The following is a 20,267-nucleotide window of genomic DNA, read 5'->3' on the forward strand; positions in this document are numbered from 1 at the left end:
GGTGTGTGTGTGTTACCTGTCAGGGGTGTGTGTGTTACCTGTCAGGTGTGTGTGTGTTACCTATCTGGTGTGTGTGTGTTACTTGTCAGGTGTGTGTGTGTTACCTATCTGGTGTGTGTGTGTTACCTGTCAGGGGTGTGCGCGTTACTTGTCAGGTGTGTGTGTGTTACCTGTCAGGGGTGTGTGCGTTACCTGTCAGGTGTGTGTGTGTTACCTATCTGGTGTGTGTGTGTTACCTGTCAGGGGTGTGTGTGTTACCTGTCAGGTGTGTGTGTGTTACCTATCTGGTGTGTGTGTGTTACTTGTCAGGTGTGTGTGTGTTACCTGTCAGGGGTGTGTGTGTTACGTGTCAGGTGTGTGTGTGTTACGTGTCAGGTGTGTGTGTGTTACCTATCTGGTGTGTGTGTGTTACTTGTCAGGTGTGTGTGTGTTACCTGTCAGGTGTGTGTGTGTTACCTATCTGGTGTGTGTGTGTTACCTGTCAGGTGTGTGTGTGTTACCTATCTGGTGTGTGTGTGTTACCTGTCAGGGGTGTGTGTGTTACCTGTCAGGTGTGTGTGTGTTACCTATCTGGTGTGTGTGTGTTACTTGTCAGGTGTGTGTGTGTTACCTGTCAGGGGTGTGTGTGTTACGTGTCAGGTGTGTGTGTGTTACCTATCTGGTGTGTGTGTGTTACTTGTCAGGTGTGTGTGTGTTACCTGTCAGGGGTGTGTGTGTTACGTGTCAGGTGTGTGTGTGTTACCTATCTGGTGTGTGTGTGTTACTTGTCAGGTGTGTGTGTGTTACCTGTCAGGTGTGTGTGTGTTACCTATCTGGTGTGTGTGTGTTACCTGTCAGGTGTGTGTGTGTTACCTGTCAGGTGTGTGTGTGTTACCTATCTGGTGTGTGTGTGTTACCTGTCAGGTGTGTGTGTGTTACCTGTCAGGGGTGTGTGTGTTACGTGTCAGGTGTGTGTGTGTTACCTATCTGGTGTGTGTGTGTTACTTGTCAGGTGTGTGTGTGTTACCTGTCAGGTGTGTGTGTGTTACCTATCTGGTGTGTGTGTGTTACCTGTCAGGTGTGTGTGTGTTACCTATCTGGTGTGTGTGTGTTACCTGTCAGGTGTGTGTGTGTTACCTGTCAGGTGTGTGTGTGTTACCTATCTGGTGTGTGTGTGTTACTTGTCAGGTGTGTGTGTGTTACCTGTCAGGGGTGTGTGTGTTACGTGTCAGGTGTGTGTGTGTTACCTATCTGGTGTGTGTGTGTTACTTGTCAGGTGTGTGTGTGTTACCTGTCAGGTGTGTGTGTGTTACCTATCTGGTGTGTGTGTGTTACCTGTCAGGTGTGTGTGTGTTACCTGTCAGGTGTGTGTGTGTTACCTGTCAGGTGTGTGTGTGTTACCTGTCAGGTGTGTGTGTGTTACCTATCTGGTGTGTGTGTGTTACTTGTCAGGTGTGTGTGTGTTACCTGTCAGGGGTGTGTGTGTTACTTGTCAGGTGTGTGTGCGTCACCTGTCAGGTGTGTGTGTGTTACCTGTCAGGTGTGTGTGTGTTACCTGTCAGGTGTGTGTGTGTTACCTATCTGGTGTGTGTGTGTTACTTGTCAGGTGTGTGTGTGTTACCTGTCAGGGGTGTGTGCGTCACCTGTCAGGTGTGTGTGTGTTACCTGTCAGGGGTGTGTGCGTCACCTGTCAGGTGTGTGTGTGTTACCTGTCAGGTGTGTGTGTGTTACCTGTCAGGGGTGTGTGCGTTACCTGTCAGGGGTGTGTGTGTTACCTGTCTGGTGTGTGTGTGTTACCTATCTGGTGTGTGTGTGTTACCTGTCAGGTGTGTGTGTGTTACCTGTCAGGTGTGTGTGTGTTACCTGTCAGGTGTGTGTGTGTTACCTGTCAGGGGTGTGTGCGTCACCTGTCAGGTGTGTGTGTGTTACCTGTCAGGTGTGTGTGTGTTACCTGTCAGGGGTGTGTGCGTTACCTGTCAGGTGTGAGTGTGTTACCTGTCAGGTGTGTGTGTGTTACCTCTCTGGTGTGTGTGTGTTACCTGTCAGGGGTGTGTGCGTTACTTGTCAGGTGTGTGTGCGTTACCTGTCAGGTGTGTGTGCGTTACTTGTCAGGTGTGTGTGCGTTACCTGTCAGGTGTGTGTGTGTTACCTGTCAGGGGTGTGTGTGTTACCTGTCAGGTGTGTGTGCGTTACCTGTCAGGTGTGTGTGCGTTACCTGTCAGGTGTGTGTGTGTTACCTGTCAGGGGTGTGTGCGTTATCTGTCAGGTGTGTGTGTGTTACCTGTCAGGTGTGTGTGTGTTACCTGTCAGGTGTGTGTGCGTTACCTGTCAGGTGTGTGTGTGTTACCTGTCAGGGGTGTGTGCGTTATCTGTAAGGTGTGTGTGTGTTACCTATCTGGTGTGTGTGTGTTACCTGTCAGGGGTGTGTGCGTTACCGGTCAGGTGTGTGTGCGTTACCTGTCAGGTGTGTGTGTGTTACCTGTCAGGGGTGTGTGCGTTATCTGTAAGGTGTGTGTGTGTTACCTGTCAGGTGTGTGTGTGTTACCTGTCAGGTGTGTGTGTGTTACCTGTCAGGTGTGTGTGCGTTACTTGTCAGGTGTGTGTGTGTTACCTGTCAGGTGTGTGTGTGTTACCTGTCAGGTGTGTGTGTGTTACCTATCTGGTGTGTGTGTGTTACCTGTCAGGGGTGTGTGTGTTACCTGTCAGGGGTGTGTGCGTTACCTGTCAGGGGTGTGTGCGTTACCTGTCAGGTGTGTGTGCGTTACCTGTCAGGTGTGTGTGTGTTACCTGTCAGGGGTGTGTGCGTTATCTGTAAGGTGTGTGTGTGTTACCTGTCAGGTGTGTGTGTGTTACCTGTCAGGTGTGTGTGTGTTACCTGTCAGGTGTGTGTGCGTTACTTGTCAGGTGTGTGTGTGTTACCTGTCAGGTGTGTGTGTGTTACCTGTCAGGGGTGTGTGCGTTATCTGTCAGGTGTGTGTGTGTTACCTGTCAGGGGTGTGTGCGTTACCTGTCAGGTGTGTGTGTGTTACCTGTCAGGTGTGTGTGTGTTACCTGTCAGGTGTGTGTGTGTTACCTGTCAGGTGTGTGTGTGTTACCTGTCAGGTGTGTGTGTGTTACCTGTCAGGTGTGTGTGCGTTACTTGTCAGGTGTGTGTGTGTTACCTGTCAGGTGTGTGTGTGTTACCTGTCAGGTGTGTGTGTGTTACCTATCTGGTGTGTGTGTGTTACCTGTCAGGGGTGTGTGCGTTACCTGTCAGGTGTGTGTGCGTTACCTGTCAGGTGTGTGTGTGTTACCTGTCAGGGGTGTGTGCGTTATCTGTAAGGTGTGTGTGTGTTACCTGTCAGGTGTGTGTGTGTTACCTGTCAGGTGTGTGTGTGTTACCTGTCAGGTGTGTGTGCGTTACTTGTCAGGTGTGTGTGTGTTACCTGTCAGGTGTGTGTGTGTTACCTGTCAGGTGTGTGTGTGTTACCTGTCAGGGGTGTGTGCGTTATCTGTCAGGTGTGTGTGTGTTACCTGTCAGGGGTGTGTGCGTTACCTGTCAGGTGTGTGTGTGTTACCTGTCAGGTGTGTGTGTGTTACCTGTCAGGTGTGTGTGTTCGGGGCTCTCAGCATCAGTCAGGGACACCAGCTCTCTCAGCAGCAGTGGGTACTTCAGGACTCTCTGAACAGGTTTGATCAGGTATGACTCCAGAGAAGACGAGTGCTGATTGGTCGGATTCCTCGTCTCCAGGAAGTGCTTGAAGGCTCCGTCTGTTTTTGCTGCAACATAGAAGCATCTGTCAGATTTCTAGAGCTCTAATGTTTGATCAGATCAAACATTCTGATCACAGGTGGATTAACGTCCCGCTGACTCTATTAATGTTAAAAAGTGCATGTCTGGATGTGTGTTGTTCACCTCTCTCCAGAACCTTCTGGACTTTGATGTGGTTGGCACAGAAGCCGCTGTAGAGCTTGAAGTGGTCGGCGTAATAAAGAAAGGATCCACCCAATGAGAAGAGGAGCATCTGAAAGAAAGAAGAGAATCAACTTAAAAACAAAATGATGACGTTTTCATTAAATACATCAATAAAATTGTTTCTTTATTTCATAAAAAATACATCATAATTTAATGAATTAAATTGGATTAAAAATATGTTTTTAATGTAAAATTGAAGATGAGAAGAGAAAGTATTTTTTCTGACTTTAAACTGTTCAGGAGTTTCCAAGTTGCTGAAGTTCGGACAGGCGGAGATTCTCTCCTCCAGCGTTTGGAGAAAAACTCTCTGGAAGTCCAACATCTCCGGCAGACTGCCGAACAACGCCTCCATCTGAGGGAGAAACGACACCTTCAGAACCAGAAACATAACCTGACGACTAACAACAAAACCTCCTTCTGGTCCGCTCTCACCTCGTCTTTACTGAGGAAGGTCTCGCTCTGCAGCGGCGTCAGGTAGACGTCGAACAGACAGACCAGATCCTGACGGGAACAAAAGAAATCATAGATAAACAGCTGCTTTAGAGCAGAGCGACACGTTATTAACCAACACGCTCACTGGTCAAACTGGGACAATCAAAGGAGAAACTGGAGCCAGAAAAGAAAAAATAATTCAAAAATTAAAATGTCTAACTTCTAAAAAGACATTTCAGACTGACAATAAGGAAATAAAAGACATAAATAAATTAATAATTAAAATAAAAAATAATTCCTGAACAGCTACATGAGATGAATTTTAGCAATTTGTAGTAACAGATTTAAATAATTGTTTAATTTTATTCTAAATCTTAATTAATATCCAATCCTGAAGACTTTATTAAAGGCAGAATTCCCACCTTGACGTAGGACTTCTCTGTGTCGACCAGTTCCTGGATGACTTTCCGCAGGCGCTGACAAACGCCCAGGTGGACAGGGCTCGCGTGCTGCAGACTGTCCGCTCTGCTGTACGGATTTTTGGGAACGTCGACATCTGACGTTCTGCTCTCTGGGAAGGTCTGGTACAAGGAGAAGACCCGTTCCGTGTTCTGGGAGGAGAATATGAAGGAACCAAGTGGTGATGACCCTAATGTTGGATTGTCCTGTCAAGCTGCATAAAACATTTCATCCCCTGATAAGTGCGATCAACTGATTTATTGCATCCGGCTCCATCCAGGAGTTTCTAAAAGTTACCCAAAACTCACCAGGCACTTCCCTGATAACTTTCATGGGTAGGCTCCAGTACTTATCACATGCCTTGCAGAACTTGCATCAAACCTTGAGTTCTGGAAAGTACCAGATAAGTTCCATTAAAGCTCCAAAACATACCTGGTAAGTTCTGGGAAAGTTCCATCAAAGTTTTCTTGTACAAGTCACCTCATAATGGAGCACCAATCCAGTCAGTACCCAGTATGTTTTAGAACAGTACAAAGAAGGTTCTGGAAAGTACCTAGTTAAATTAAGAAAAGTCAGTGATAGGTTCCACGAAAGGCCCAGAAAATTTCCATGAACATTCTGGAGAGTACCCAGTAACTACAGGGGTTGGACAATGAAACTGAAACACCTGGTTTTAGACCACAATAATTTATTAGTATGGTGTAGGACCTCCTTTTGCAGCCAATACAGCGTCAATTCATCTTGGGAATGACATATACAAGTCCTGCACAGTGGTCAGAGGGATTTTAAGCCATTCTTCTTGCAGGATAGTGGCCAGGTCACTACGTGATACTGGTGGAGGAAAACGTTTCCTGACTCGCTCCTCCAAAACACCCCAAAGTGGCTCAATAATATTTAGATCTGGTGACTGTGCAGGCCATGGGAGATGTTCAACTTCACTTTCATGTTCATCAAACCAATCTTTCACCAGTCTTGCTGTGTGTATTGGTGCATTGTCATCCTGATACACGGCACCGCCTTCAGGATACAATGTTTGAACCATTGTGTCAATTGTGGAGTCACCCTCTGTGACTCCACAATTGACACTGTGGAATCTTTCCGCTTCCTGGGAACCATCATCTCCCAGGATCTCAAGTGGGAGCCAAACATCAGCTCCCTCATCAAGAAAGCCCAGCAGAGGATGTTCTTCCTGCGGCAGCTGAAGAAATTCAACCTGCCAAAGACTATGATGGTGCACTTCTACACAGCCATCATTGAGTCCATCCTCACCTCCTCCATCACCATCTGGTACGCCGCTGCTACAGCCAAGGATAAGGGCAGGCTGCAGCGTGTCATTCGGTCTGCTGAGAAGGTGATTGGCTGCAGTCTACTGTCGCTCCAGGAACTGTACACCTCCAGGACCCTGAAGCGGGCAGGGAAGATTCTGGCTGATCCCTCCCACCCCGGTCACAGACTCTTTGAGACTCTCCCCTCTGGCAGGAGGCTGCGGTCCATCCGGACCAAAACCTCACGCCACAAGAACAGTTTTTTCCCATCTGCCACCAGCCTGGTTAACAAAGCCCGGAAACCACACTGACACTGTCCCTTTCCCCCACACCCCCCCTTTTTTTGCTGACAGGACACCTGTAACCTGTAACTCTATGCGTTACATTAACGCTCAGCTTGGACTCCTGCTTACTTGCACTGCTTTACTTGCACAATGATCACCTGCACTGTTGTATTGCTCTTGCATCTTATACTGCTCTATATTTACTCTCACTCACTTAAAACTGTGCACTTATATTTATATTATATTGTAGATATGTTTGTACTGTTTAATTTGTACTGTATTGCACCGACTACGCCAAAACAAATTCCTTGTATGTCCAAAAACGTACTTGGCAATAAAGCTTTTCTGATTCTGATTCTGATTCTGAGAATGGTTCGGTAGTCCTTGGCAGTGACGCGCCCATCTAGCACAAGTATTGGGCCAAGGGAATGCCATGATATGGCAGCCCAAACCATCACTGATCCACCCCCATGCTTCACTCTGGGCATGCAACAGTCTGGGTGGTACGCTTCTTTGGGGCTTCTCCACACCGTAACTCTCCTGGATGTGGGGAAAACAGTAAAGGTGGACTCATCAGAGAACAATACATGTTTCACATTGTCCACAGCCCAAGATTTGCGCTCCTTGCACCATTGAAACCAACGTTTGGCATTGGCATGAGAGATCAAAGGTTTGGCTATAGCAGCCCGGCCGTGTATATTGACCCTGTGGAGCTCCTGATGGACAGTTCTGGTGGAAACAGGAGAGTTGAGGTGCACATTTAATTCTGCCGTGATTTGGGCAGCCGTGGTTTTATGTTTTTTGGATACAATCCGGGTTAGCACCCAAACATCCCTTTCAGACAGCTTCCTCTTGCGTCCACAGTTAATCCTGTTGGATGTGGTTCGTCCTTCTTGGTGGTATGCTGACATTACCCTGGATACCAGGCTGGTCCAATTTAGCCATGAAACCTCCCACACTAAAATGACAGGTGTTTCAGTTTCATTGTCCAACCCCTGTAACTCTCTGCTTTGGGAAACAATGGCTGTTTAATGAACTTCTACCACGTGATCTTGTAGTTGAGGAGTTTGGTAGGCAGAGCCTAATCATGGAACAGGCCAATCAGAAAGCTCTGTGCTTTTAAGAAATGGTCTGGGTTCTCTAAAATTGTTACCAAAGGTCCATCTGCTACACAAAGAAACACAAAGGTGCTGCTCTGTCCTGCAGTGACATATTATGCAGTGTTGACCAAATAAGCTAAATGTTTAATGGAATTTTGAAAGTAATGAGAAGACCCAGCCCTCTTTGGTGCTAAATAGTTCAGCCAAACAGCAGAAACCATCAAACACTGGTCACAGAAAGTTGGACTTTTCCGTAATGAATTGACATTTTGGCATCTTTTAATTTACAGTTTCATACAGCTCTGATTTTTCCAGGTGGGACCACCAGAAGGTTCTCCCACCTGAGGTTCAAGAATATTTTAGATCTAACTTCTAGTTTGTTTTAGGCATAAATTCTTGTTCGTTTTTCTGTCTGAATAAAGAAAATAGTGCTGTGGGTTTTATGGGATGACATGAAGCAGGTTTATGGATAATTATACAATCGGAAATCTGTTTAATAGGAACTAGATGGACTGTTAATAAAAAAAATAAACTTAAAAGGACTAAAAACACTATTTATTAAAGTCAACTAATTAAACTAAAAGGTTTTGTAACTTAAATTGCATGTTTAGTTTGTTTTGGTGTTTAACTTCCACATTAATGCAGTTCATTTTCTGTAGCACAACCATCTGGACAGACTTCAAGATTTATTATGTCCACCAGAAACCAGAAGATTTCTGGTTCTGCTTGCATTGAAACCTGCATGAGCGTTGTTTGCAGAACCAACCGGCTGCAAAGTTACAACCTGAATCCACCTGTCAGACTGTTGGCTGCTGAAAGACCAAGACGAGCCGCAGATCCACACAAAACCAGACATCCCAACCCCGTCAAACTGAGCCAACATGCAGAGAAATCTTGAACTGGTCTGAGAGCAGCTTCTCTACACCTCGTTCATTATCGTTATCGCAACTGTCAGTTTCTAATTAACGGCCCGGTCGCCCTGCAGCTGCACAGCTTTTAATAACAACCAAGGACAAGACGAACTTCTTTAACCTTCAGGAAGGAGATGTCCTCAGATCAGAGTTTGACTCTCTAAGAAACTGTGATCCTGCTCAGGAAATTACCTGAGAAATCTGGTGTCTGTGGCCTGCAGCCCAGAGCAGAAAAGAAGCATCTGATCTGAGAGGAAAATCTTCGGGACAAAGAACCAAAATCAACTTGAACATAAACACTCGTTAAAGGCTGAAGGAAAGCTGCAGAACAAACAATGCAAGACAACCCAGCTGCTCAGAACATCACAGTGTAGATCTGTCTGGGACATAAACCAAAAGCTTCATCGACACACCTCTCACGCAGTTCACTGAGCTAAATGTGCTCGCCATTTGTCTGTTTACCCACAGATCATTTATTAAACAAAGATAAGAAATGAAAGCAGAGAATTAAGTTTTCTATGCTTGGATTTCTTTGCTGTGCTTCAACTAAACCTTTTGGTCTCATCTGAGCAGAGCACCTTCTCCAAGATGTTGGCTGTGGCTTTTTTCTTGCTTCTCTTCCATGAAGGCCAGATACGTGGAGTCAAGACTGAATTTCACACAAAGCTGGACTCTATTTATTAATTAGTTGACTTCTGAAAACAAGCAGTTGCACAAGACTGTCTTTAGGAGTATCAGAGTAGAGGGGTTTGAATGCAAATGCATTCCACACTTTTCAGATTTATATTTGTTAAGTATCTCAACGACTAAGTATCATTTTGCTTCCACCTTATAATTATGCTCCACTTTGTGTTGGTCTGCTACATAAAATCCCAGTAAAATACATTGAAGCTTGTGGTTGTAACATGACAAAATGTGATCAAAGTTTTACATTTGGAAGGTAACGTATGTCCGTGTCTCTGCTCTGTACCAAGTTACATCCAAACTTCACCACATTTCCAGAGAATATTTAGTTTTCCATGTAACTGGGAGTTTGGGTCTGGAGGCAGGAAACCAATCAGCTCCACCTGAAGGATCCTGAGGTTGGAAATATCTCCGGCTCTGTGACTCTACCTCTAATTCGTCTGATCTGCTCCCTCTACCATGAAGGAGCAGCATCTGTCCTCGCTCTGACGAGGAGTTCAGTGCGATCTAATGAGATCAACCAATCAGAGCGCGTCCGTCATCTTTTACCAGCAGAGTGAAGCCGTCCGGAGGTCGTTGGAAGCCCCAACAGCAGGTCACTTCATCCAGCAGCTCCACCAGTCTGACTCCTTCATCCTCCTCCAGGGTGTCTGCGTCTTCCTCCATCGGCAGCACCCAGCACAGAGCGCCCATGGCGAGGGGTCAGGGGTCGCCTCCCGGATCCGTGACTGCTGCCAGCAGGAGAGGAGGATCTGCCATCAACACCCGCAAGCTCCTGCAGGAGGATTAGTCTGCTCCGACTTCACAAACACTGCTGATGGCGTAAACCCAGATTACCAGGCTGACTGCAGGTCATGTGACACATACTGGTGGGGGGGGGGGGGGTTGTGGGAAAAGGATCCCTGCAGGTGAGTTTAAGGAGCTTGAGACGTAAGAGACAGTTTACGCTCAGGGACGAGGTACTTTATGTGTCTGGATACAGCTCTGTTTGTAAGGCCATGAAGATGCTGCATCACCAACCAAATTTAAATCAGAAATCTAACATTTTAAGTTTATTCTGGAAAATATTTGGCTTGACATGTTTTTTTTTTTCTGCAGAAATCTAAGAGTTAAAAAAAAATGGAGAAGAAAAGTCAGTTTTTACCCAGAAACAGCCCTGAACCCTTTAATTGATCTAGATCGTTTGTAAACTACCTCTGCTGACTCTCAGAGGGTCCACCTCCTGCAGGAAATGGCATGCTTCAGCTTCAGCAATCTGGGGGCCTCTGCCCAGGGCACCAGGTCCAAAATGTGGGTGAAACCAGTCCAATCAGAATGGTACAGAATTATTCGGTTGTTTCAGAGCGGTGATGGTCTAAAAGCCAACTATTTTCACGGCAGGTGAGTTTAAGGAGCAAGTGTGTAATGTTTGACAGATTTTCAACAATGAACTTTACAGGGATTAGACTTTATGACTCCTGTAAAGTCTCTCTGAACCTTGTCTAATTTGTAATTGTAACAAACAGCAAATGAACTCTTCAGAGGCAGATTTCCATATTTTTTTGCGTTTCAATGAAAGGAAATAAGAGCTCTGGCTGGGCTTAAAACCTAAATACATAGTTTAAAATCTTTTTATGGTGGTTAACACTGAAACTAAATTAAAATCACCTTAAATTCTATTACGTACAAATAATTAACAAATATTAATAATTAAAACCTGCACTCAGCGGCAGCTACAACATGTCTGCTCCAATCAAACCTAAAGTTTGTTCATCGTACAAACCCTGGAGGCTGATTGTCAACATTTTTATCTAACATCAGTGGTTTAGAACCCTGAAAGTGGACTTTGTCTGCATCATTTCATTCATTTTTCCACTAAAGTTAGCTGATTATATTAATGTATTTGAATGTAAACTGTGTGTGTGGCTTGGTTTAAATGTGATGCAAACAGGAACTGGGATTTAAAGTTCACTGAACATCTAAACTGCAGAGGAGTTACCCTAAAAAACAGAAAATGACTGAAACAAAATACTGGAAAAAATCAACCAGTAAGAAATGTTTTCTACCCTCAACACAAAACTCCACCTATAAGTCAGGCTTCATCCAAAAACGACCTCCCTACCAGGATCGTTCTTCAGGAAGGTTTCTGATTTGGATCTGGTTCCTGCAGTGGGAAGGATGGGGGAATAAAAAAGCCCCAGAACAGCTCCCTGCTCCCAGGAAAATGATCCTGCGATGGACACCCACCCATACTTTCTCTTTCTTTGTAAATATGTTGAAATGTGGAGCTGAAGCTGTTTGTTCCTCTCACTGACTGCAGCTAAACATTTTCAAACCGTCCAACACACACAAACACACCTCCAACTGTCCTGTTGGAGTCATCTGCAGCCTACAACCCAACAGCTGAGCCAAACAGTTCATGTCTCCGTGTCAGACTGAAGCTCACCTGTTCAGGTGACTTCTGGGTCGACGCCACGGAGGTCCCAGCACCAGCAGGAGGCGGGGCATCTGTGACACAAACAGGTTTTAGGGTCAGTTTTTAAAGTTGCATTAAAGCTCACAATGAAAATAAAAAACAAATAAAGGCTTCATCACTTTGTTAATCTATGACTCAGCAAGGAAACCCAAGCACCTCTGAACAGTGACAACTAAAGATTAAGATTTTAGTTCACAGAATGGTGCAACTGTCCATAAAATCATTTATTTAAATAAAAAGAGTAACAATGCTTAAAATGCACCTTTCTATGAGAAATTAATGAAGAGTAAAAATCAGCATTCAGGTGATTCCCACATTTGCCTTAGCTGCTGGTTCTTCATTTGGTTCTGAAGTTAAGTTCTCTTTAAACGCTGAAACCTGACAGAATTTCTCCTAAATTCTTCTCAGCTGAGAGTCCATTACATTTCTTTTCTTAGCCTCAGGTTTAATGGATTCAGGTTTTTCAGGCGTATTCTCTCTGCTGCCTGTAGGTGTCAATATGCAACTCATAAACGTAAGGTGTGTGACATCCGGGTTCTGATTCGGCTGCTGTGTTACCTGCGGTCCAGGTATGGAGGTGGTTGGGAGCCGACTGTTTGACCCAGAGGTCAGTGGGGTCAGTGGGGTCAGGCCATACGACGGTAGGCTCCTCGAGGTCTGGAGGCTCATCTCTGCTCAGCAGTAGCTGGAGATTCTGGTGTTTGAAGAGGGTCTGTAGGAGGTCCAGGTCCAGTCCGGACACAGCAGACCCGTTCACCGCGAGGACCTCGTCTCCGGCCAGGAGGCCTTGAAGGGACGCAGCAACAGTTTTAGATTATTTTAAAGACTCCAAAAAGTGCAAAAAAGTAGATGACTGGATGGAACGTTTAGACAATCTGAAAGAAAATAAAGTCTGAAATCAGAATTTATTTTTCCAGTATGTTTTTTCTTTCTCCGTACTTATCCAGACCTGGAAAATTATTTAGATCAAAATCAAATTCCATATTTTCCAAACTGAATATAAACTGTGCCCACAAGAAAAAAAATCTGTCTCCGTTTCTGTCGTTTCTTACATTTTACGGAGCCCACGAGGGGACATGGGAGAAATGTTTTCTTTTGCGTTCGCACGCAATAGTCTTTGTGTTATCTCACAATACTTTGTGGGAGACCCGTTTTTGAGATTTTCTGAGTTTTATTTTGAAATTGGCCTTAAATAAAAGGATCTTCAATCAGACTTAAAGACAGTTTTTATCCACATGTTGTCAAACTACTGAACTCTGGACCATAATACTGCACGAAACCACATCTGTGACACTATTTGCTAATTGCTGCTGCATGATGTGTACTTTTTTTGCACGCCACATTTGTTTTTATCGTGATTTGAACGCTTCTTCTTATCCTAAGTATTTAATCGCTTTGTTGACTGCGTGTTAACCTGCATATGACAAATAAACCATATCAATGCCATATCAGTGCAGTGTTTTGTGAGCAGTTTGCCATCTGTGCTGCTGCTCCACAATGCACAACTTTCTCAAGGTGATTAACAAAATTCCCTCATGTCCCCCTAGCGGCCTCAGTAACATTTAAAACCGCGTTTCATCACTTTTTACATGATCACGAAAGCTAAAGGGCGCCCTCTGCTGGACAACCTCAACATATTAAAACCCCTGTACCTGTGAAACCTGAAGCTGGAACTCTGGGATTTTGTTGCAGATGTTTTACCTTCTCCGGCTGACAGTCCCAGAGGATCAACCTCACTGACGAACACATGACTATTACCCTCTCCGTCCACGTGACCCGTCACCGCAAAACCTGCCGTTATACCAGAGGAGAGACGAAAAAGGTGTGTTCAGATAAAAAGTTTGATTATTTTTCTCTTTATTCATAGAAATTTCCCAAGGTCCCTATTTTATGTGTGTTGAGCCAATACCTCAATTAGGACATTTGAATAAATAATTTTTTTTGTTCTTTTTGTAAGTTGTTTTTTTCAAATTGTAGCATAAAATTAAACAAAGTGCTCTGAAATACCGCCGGCAGTTGTAGGCCTGATAACATGAACTCTTTTATTTAGTACAAACACACTCAGGAAATGTATGGAGCGTTGCCTCACCAAAGTCCTGGTCTGTGTTGGGTCGACAGATGTGCAGACTGAAGACCCCAACAGTTGAAGGATGCTGCTCCTCACTCAGCTGAAGTGTAGACGAGTCAACGGTTAATTATCTCAGCATGATTTATATCAGAATCAAACAAATATCCATAAAGACTTTGATCTAATGTTTCAGAGAGGTAATGATCAGTAATCCACTCTTTCTGAGGCTTTTCAACTGCATCCACTTGAAGATTTTCTCACCGAAATCTTCATTCTTGATTTTATCTCTGGCAAAAGTCCGGAGTTCAGGTTAGATTAGAGAAACTATTTTAGGACATGTGTTGCTGCAATACAGTTACATGTAACTTACATTTGATCAATAACTTGCACCACCAACAAAATATTTCCAGTACGGCCTCCTAATCTGTTAACCAGTCCTGTAAAATCTACAGTTACCAGTCGTTGCTAAATCTGCAGTGATTTCCGTTGTGTATTTGAATAAAACCTTCATTAGGCATTGTGTTTAAGCACTAAAGTGCTGACTGATCATAACAAATATTACTGTCGTATAATTTGAACTTTACACAAAACATGAGCTTGAAGAGGAAAAGATACACTGAGATCAGGATCTTTTTTACATGGGTGGTGTGGACAAACCCACCTGAAGGTTCAACATTTTCCAGGACTAGTCGGTTTGCTGTCACACATCCCTAACCAAGCAGGCTGGATTATTATTGCCAGATATATTATCAATGATGAGTGTACAAGTTGTTTGTGACAAAACTGAACTGGAGAATATGTGAATATCACACCGGCCACAATCTGAATTAATTAAACTGTATTCTGTACCAAATAACAATAATTTATTCTCAGTCAAACAAATGTTTAGCTGAAACATCTTATGTAGATTCAGTCCCTGTTTAATAAGATAAGATTTTTTCAAATACAATAAAAATGAAGAAACAAAAATGTATATTTCAAGACCAGACTACAAACTCACCTGCGGTTTTGCCACATGTCCTGCAGAGGGCAGCACCTCCCGTTGTTTGGACACGCAGGTCAAAGTCTGCAGGAGGAAACCGAAACAAAAAGGTCATGTTAAACCAGCGTGTTAATTACGGGCTGATCAGTGAAATGAACCGTGATAAATTTCTGGAATATAAATAAAATACACCGAGAAAAAGACAAATTCACCATTTCTGGTAAAAGTGATAAAACGAGGGAAGGACATGAGGAAGGAAAAGAAACAAAGCAGCAGGATGTGAAGGAGACACAAAACGGGGAGGTGGGGGGAACTAACGAGGAGCAAAGAGAGAAAGGTGGAGGTCATGTGGAGAGACCGGGGGAGGTGGGGGAATCAACCCCAGCCTGCGAGTAGCGACAAACACTGAGACAAAGGAATTCTGGGAAAATAAAAAGGCTTGCAGCTTTTAACAAACACCTCCTCTGTGTCCACAGACCAGCAGGCAGCTCCTCAAACATTAGCTTTCCAGCCTAAACCTCCTCTCCATCCTCCCTTTGTTCATCTTTATTTACTAAACTCTGTTTCCACGAAGAAGACATTTGAGACATCTGGTCTTCCTCAGAAAGCTTCGGTAGAACCACAACGTGATGAAGAGTTAGAGAAGTTCCTCCATTTTAATAGTCTGCGATAGGCTACAACACCTTTCATTCTGGTCATTTTAATGGTGGTATATGAAGAAATAAATGCAGATCTTTTCCAATGAATGCATGAAATGTTTTGCTTGTTTTTTGAGCCATATGAAAATTGCAGGGTTCAGAATTAAGGCAGAAAACCTCAATATTTGATATAATCATGATGTAGCAGTTCCATAATGCTGAAAATTCAGTTTCTGTCAAAGAAGATAAAATAGGCTGAAAGTTTATCTCATGGTGGAAATCACAAAATAAGACGTTTCACATTAACTAAACCTGTAACTGTCACGGTTTTTAAACGGAGATAAAACAAACGTCCCACTGTTATTTTACAGCAGCTGGACATTGAAACATATGACGTCACATGACTGTTAAATTACATTTATTGTGAAGCAGCGCCAGACAATTAACTGAATTAAACTGAATTCCATATTTGATCGCTCTTCCTGGAAGAAATTGTAGAGTTTCAGTACCACTGGTAGCATAGCAGGCCCACAGCATGATGCTGCCACTACCAAGAAGAAGAGTGTGTAATGTGTTTTGACAAGAAGCATGTTTGGCTTTTAATCCTAAACCCACTGTACTGACTGTGAAGCACGGTGGTGGCAGCAGCAGCATCATGCCAAGGATCAGTTTGGACACAGCCAGGGCTTCCCATCAGGACAATGGTCCCAAACACACATCCTAACTGGTTTGGATGGGTAGGTCAGGTTAACAATACGGTTCTGGAATGGTCTTCCCAAAGATCCAAACTCAACCCTGATGAAGATGCATGGACTGTTATTAAAGGCTGAATCTGCGCCTCAATACTAACCAATGAGAATGAACTCTACAGAGAAATCTCTACAAACATCCAACCAGCTTGATGTTCCTCAAGCAGAATGCTACAGGAGCAGGATTCAGTCCAAATCATTCAACAAACTATGACTGTTTGATTCCAGCTCATCATTTACAGGAGGCAAAATTTTGTTTCATAGTTCAGACAGTAGAAAGTTTACCTCTGACCAGCAGACAGCAGGAACGAGCTGAACAGATGGTGCAGAGACATGATGATGGAGAACCTGGAACACAAACACATAGAGAAAGCACAAACTCAGCTCAAAGCTTCAGAGTCTAAAATTAAACTGGATTCAAAGTGATTAAAGACTGACTCAAAGCAGAATGAGACAGGAGGAATCAGAGTAAAACATGAGGGTCTGAGCTGTGCAGAAATGAGAGCTGGAGTCAAGCTGGAACTCAGAGAACACAACAACAACATCATCATCATCAATATTATTTTCATTTAAATAAACTGAAGAGATTCCAGGATGTCTGGGGTATCTCAGAAGAACCAAACTAAGTCTGAGCCACATAAGCATTCCTCCAGCATGTATCCAGGAAGGACTGAAATACTCTTTATTCAAGATAAAAACCTCCCGTCCCGCAGCAGCCTGGTGAGGGTGGTGTGATCCAGGAACTGAGTCAGATGGGAGCAGCTGTTTGTCTCCTGCAGAGTTGACACAAGAAGCTGCAATCAGCTCCACATGTTCCTGAGATCAGGAAACAGGATAACCTCAGCCGCTCAGTCTGATCTAAGAACCCATCTGAGAAACCCAGAACCCAGCTGTTTGTTGATCTGTTGCTGCAGAACTGCCTCTAGAACCTGGGACACTTATCTCCATTTTACAGTGTTCAGTGTTCCTACACCATTTATAACTTTTTACAATTATTCAAATTGCATCATTTTCCTTGAATTACAATTTTTGAAACTGAAAGTGCTCAGAGATGGACGGACAGGAACTAAAGTCTGGAAACACAATCATTTTCCAGGTTCTTTATTTTGAGCTCTCTGATTGGTCCCATTCCTGTCAGATGATATAAACACGGAGTGTTAATTCCCAGCAGGAATGCCAGATCGCTGCCAGACTGGGAAAGAGTTTTCCCAATAAGCCTGAGCAAACCAAACCACAGTTTTGGTTTGTGTCCATCAGGTGGCACAAAGAGCTCCGAAGCTCCGTAAATGTTGCTGAATCAGCCGCTGTCTTGCTCTTCAAATACAAACATCAGGATAAGATGGAGTGTAAACATGGTGCACGTGTTGCAGCACTTGAATACGAGCCAGAATAAACTGTGAGCTACAAAAATACACTGCAGAAAAACTTATCTTCTGGAATCTGAGTCCCAGACTCCCAGTCCTAAATATAGCCATGTGTTTATGAGGAGGAGCTGGGAATGATGGGAGCTTCAGCTGAGGGGCCGTACGGAGGCCTCTGAGAGACGGATCACCACATGAGAACCGGGCTTTAAAGATATTTTGACCTTTTTAGGGAAACGCAGCAACGTTTAGCAGAAACTTAGCTGAATCTGCAGCTGTTAATGGGGCTGTCTATTACCTGGTGGTCCGAGTGTTTCCCATCTTGGTTCGGTCTGGTTAGAGACTTCAGGGAGGATGGCAGCCCTCTCCTGCCAGATCCTCCTGAGACTGACCTACAGCGCCGTTGCAGCGTTCCCTCCTCCCGACTGCACACCTGCAGGAGTCCAAACACACAGAGAAAAGAATCTGACTGGAGTTCCTAGGCATCTTCAAAAAGTGTAATGTACAAAAGATGACTATGAAATAAAAAAGTGACCTCTAGATGTATGGATGGATGGATGGAAGGAAGGAAGGAAGAAGGAAGGAGAGACTAAAGGACAGGAAGTAGGACACAAAACATAACAGGAAAGGTAGAAACTAAGGAAGGGAGGAAAGAAGGAAGGAGGACACAAGGAAGAATCGAAGGTAAGGCACATGGAAGGCAGGATAGAAGGATGGCAGGAATGTCATAAAAAGAAATCAAGGAAGGGAAAGTAGACACAGGAAAGATAGGACGGAAAACACAAGAGAAAAACGAAGGCAGGACACATGGAAGGAATGACAGAAGGAAAGCAGGAGGGACTCTAAGCAGGACACCAGAGAGGAAAGGAGGAATGAAGGACACATTTTTCACAACACCATAAGAATGAAGTCAGAGTATACAAACATTTTTTTTTCCAAACTTATCCACATCTTCGAACTACTGAAAACAAATTCTGGACTTTTAAAAATGTATAAGACGATCGTGTGAGACAGAACTGATTCCTACCAGAGCATGGAAGGAGGACACGGAGAAGACTCCCAGCCGACCCAGCGTGGCCTTCGACGGACGGCTGGCCACGGCCAGGAGGCTCTTTGGGTTCGGCAGCTCAGAGCCCTGCAGGCTGGATAGGTAACACCTTAGCCGAAACAGATCCAGGTTCAGTTTTTCCAGGTTGTGCTCCCACTGCTGGATCTGAGGGAACATTCATAGGTCCAGTTAATGCTCTGCTAACAGCTGACAGGATGTCTTACATGTTGTGACTCTAACTCCTGAGTGGGAACCTCCCAGATGACCTCCTAATGCTCCTTGCCTTTCTCTCCTTTAATCAAGGTGAGACTAAATGTGGAGCAGGAGGATCTGCCTCTGATCTGGAGTCAGAGGAGGTCAAACAGCAGCTCTGGGATCAGTTTCACCTCACAGCCAGACTTGACCCCAACTTCCTGTCAGCTGTCTGAAAACTGAATCGACACTTCTAAACGTTTTACTGAGAGGCAGCATTAATTCTGAGATTTTCCTTTACATGAACAACATGAAACCTGCAGCCTTCTTTCAGTGTTAAAATCAGATGATTTATTTAATGACTAAATGGGTCTCTTAACAATAAAGAGGACAATGTTTTATCTTGGACTTTCAAAATAAAGCTAACAGCACTGTAAATAAGAGGCCAGTTTATTCATAGCTTAGAAAAAGGATTAACATCCTAACGGCCTTAGAAGAGTTGTTCTAGTTGCTGTTGCCCAACACATCTGAACACGACGTCCACCACGTGACTCAGCTGGGACATTTTCCTGCTGCACAGCGGCCAGGACTTCCTCAGAGGTGGTTGTTACATAATCACTTCTAAAGTTACGCTCTGAGAGCTTCCTCTGACTCCCAGGAGGACGCCTGATCGCTGCTTCTGCTGCTGCAGGTTCTGCTGCTGAAAGTTCTGCTGCTTTAGAAAGGAAAACCCTTCTTTAAATCAAACTGCAGGATTAGAGGTTTCTCGACCTCTAGCTGCCCAGTTAACCCGCCCTTTCTGACCTGGCTCTCCACCGCCCTCCGATTCTTCTGGTCCTTGATGATAGACAGCTGCAGCTCGGCCATCTTCTTCATCTTCCCATCCATGTCAATCTTGTGCAGCAGCGAGCGCCTCTGGCAGCGCAGCAGCCGCAGCGTGTCCTCCTTCCCCTGACGCCTGGCCAGCAGGGCGGCGCTGGCCGAGTGCATTGCAGTCACCCAGTTCTCCAGGTCCGTCTGGTTAGTGGCCTGACGGAACGGAGACAGGCACAACGCTAGAGTTAGCGCAGGTTTATTCACAAATTGAAGCATGCAGGGCATGAAGCTAGCAGGACCAATGGACTTTAAGAAGCATAAATACTTCTGTTAGACTTTGAAGAGAAACCTCACCATCTCTTACTATAAACAGCATAACTGAGTTCAAAGAACATTATCAGACTTTATCGAGAACCTGCAGCAGAACACAACCATGCAGCAGATGTTTGAGGTATGTCCATAAAGTCCTCCACATTCCTCCTGGTAATGTCAAACATCGCTAACATTAAACTCCTTAAAACTTCAATATAAAAAACTTAAAGACCAGACGTCTCAAGACAGCCCGGGTTGAGATGAGATGGGACACTGCAGGTTTAACGAAGATGAGACAAGTCAAGACAGAACTTGTCGAGAGAAGAGACAATGAAAACCTGATGGAAGATGAAACATAGAGTGATATACAAGATGATACAGGATGAGACAAGACAAGATGGGACATTAGAAGATGAAAAAAATACAAAAAGACAAGACGAGACAGCATGAGGCAAGACACGAGAGGCTGTACAGAGATGATACAACATAAAGCAGGATGAGAAGGAATTATAAATTAAAAGATGCAAACGAGAATAAAAACCAAACAAAATTAGGAGTTATGTGACATTACAAAATG

General features: G+C 44.3%; 1 protein-coding gene across 2 annotated transcripts in view; it reads right to left on the bottom strand.

The window, feature by feature from the left end:
* Window positions 1-20,267, bottom strand: part of LOC124881799 (rho guanine nucleotide exchange factor TIAM2) — a 60,821-nt gene that overhangs the window by 5,383 nt on the left and 35,171 nt on the right. For both annotated transcript variants that reach the window (XM_047387600.1, XM_047387601.1), the window contains 14 exons: window positions 19,367-19,591; window positions 18,350-18,535; window positions 17,621-17,755; window positions 16,247-16,309; window positions 14,593-14,658; window positions 13,614-13,692; window positions 13,226-13,315; window positions 12,083-12,310; window positions 11,495-11,556; window positions 4,789-4,977; window positions 4,367-4,435; window positions 4,161-4,286; window positions 3,875-3,983; window positions 3,559-3,738 (listed from right to left, as the gene is read on the bottom strand). In XM_047387600.1, coding sequence (XP_047243556.1) covers window positions 3,559-3,738; window positions 3,875-3,983; window positions 4,161-4,286; window positions 4,367-4,435; window positions 4,789-4,977; window positions 11,495-11,556; window positions 12,083-12,310; window positions 13,226-13,315; window positions 13,614-13,692; window positions 14,593-14,658; window positions 16,247-16,309; window positions 17,621-17,755; window positions 18,350-18,535; window positions 19,367-19,591 — 1,807 coding nt within the window. The remainder of the gene's footprint in view (window positions 1-3,558; window positions 3,739-3,874; window positions 3,984-4,160; window positions 4,287-4,366; window positions 4,436-4,788; window positions 4,978-11,494; window positions 11,557-12,082; window positions 12,311-13,225; window positions 13,316-13,613; window positions 13,693-14,592; window positions 14,659-16,246; window positions 16,310-17,620; window positions 17,756-18,349; window positions 18,536-19,366; window positions 19,592-20,267) is intronic.

The sequence above is a fragment of the Girardinichthys multiradiatus genome, chromosome 15, assembly GCF_021462225.1.
Source record: "Girardinichthys multiradiatus isolate DD_20200921_A chromosome 15, DD_fGirMul_XY1, whole genome shotgun sequence".
In the NCBI taxonomy this organism is placed as follows: domain Eukaryota; kingdom Metazoa; phylum Chordata; class Actinopteri; order Cyprinodontiformes; family Goodeidae; genus Girardinichthys; species Girardinichthys multiradiatus.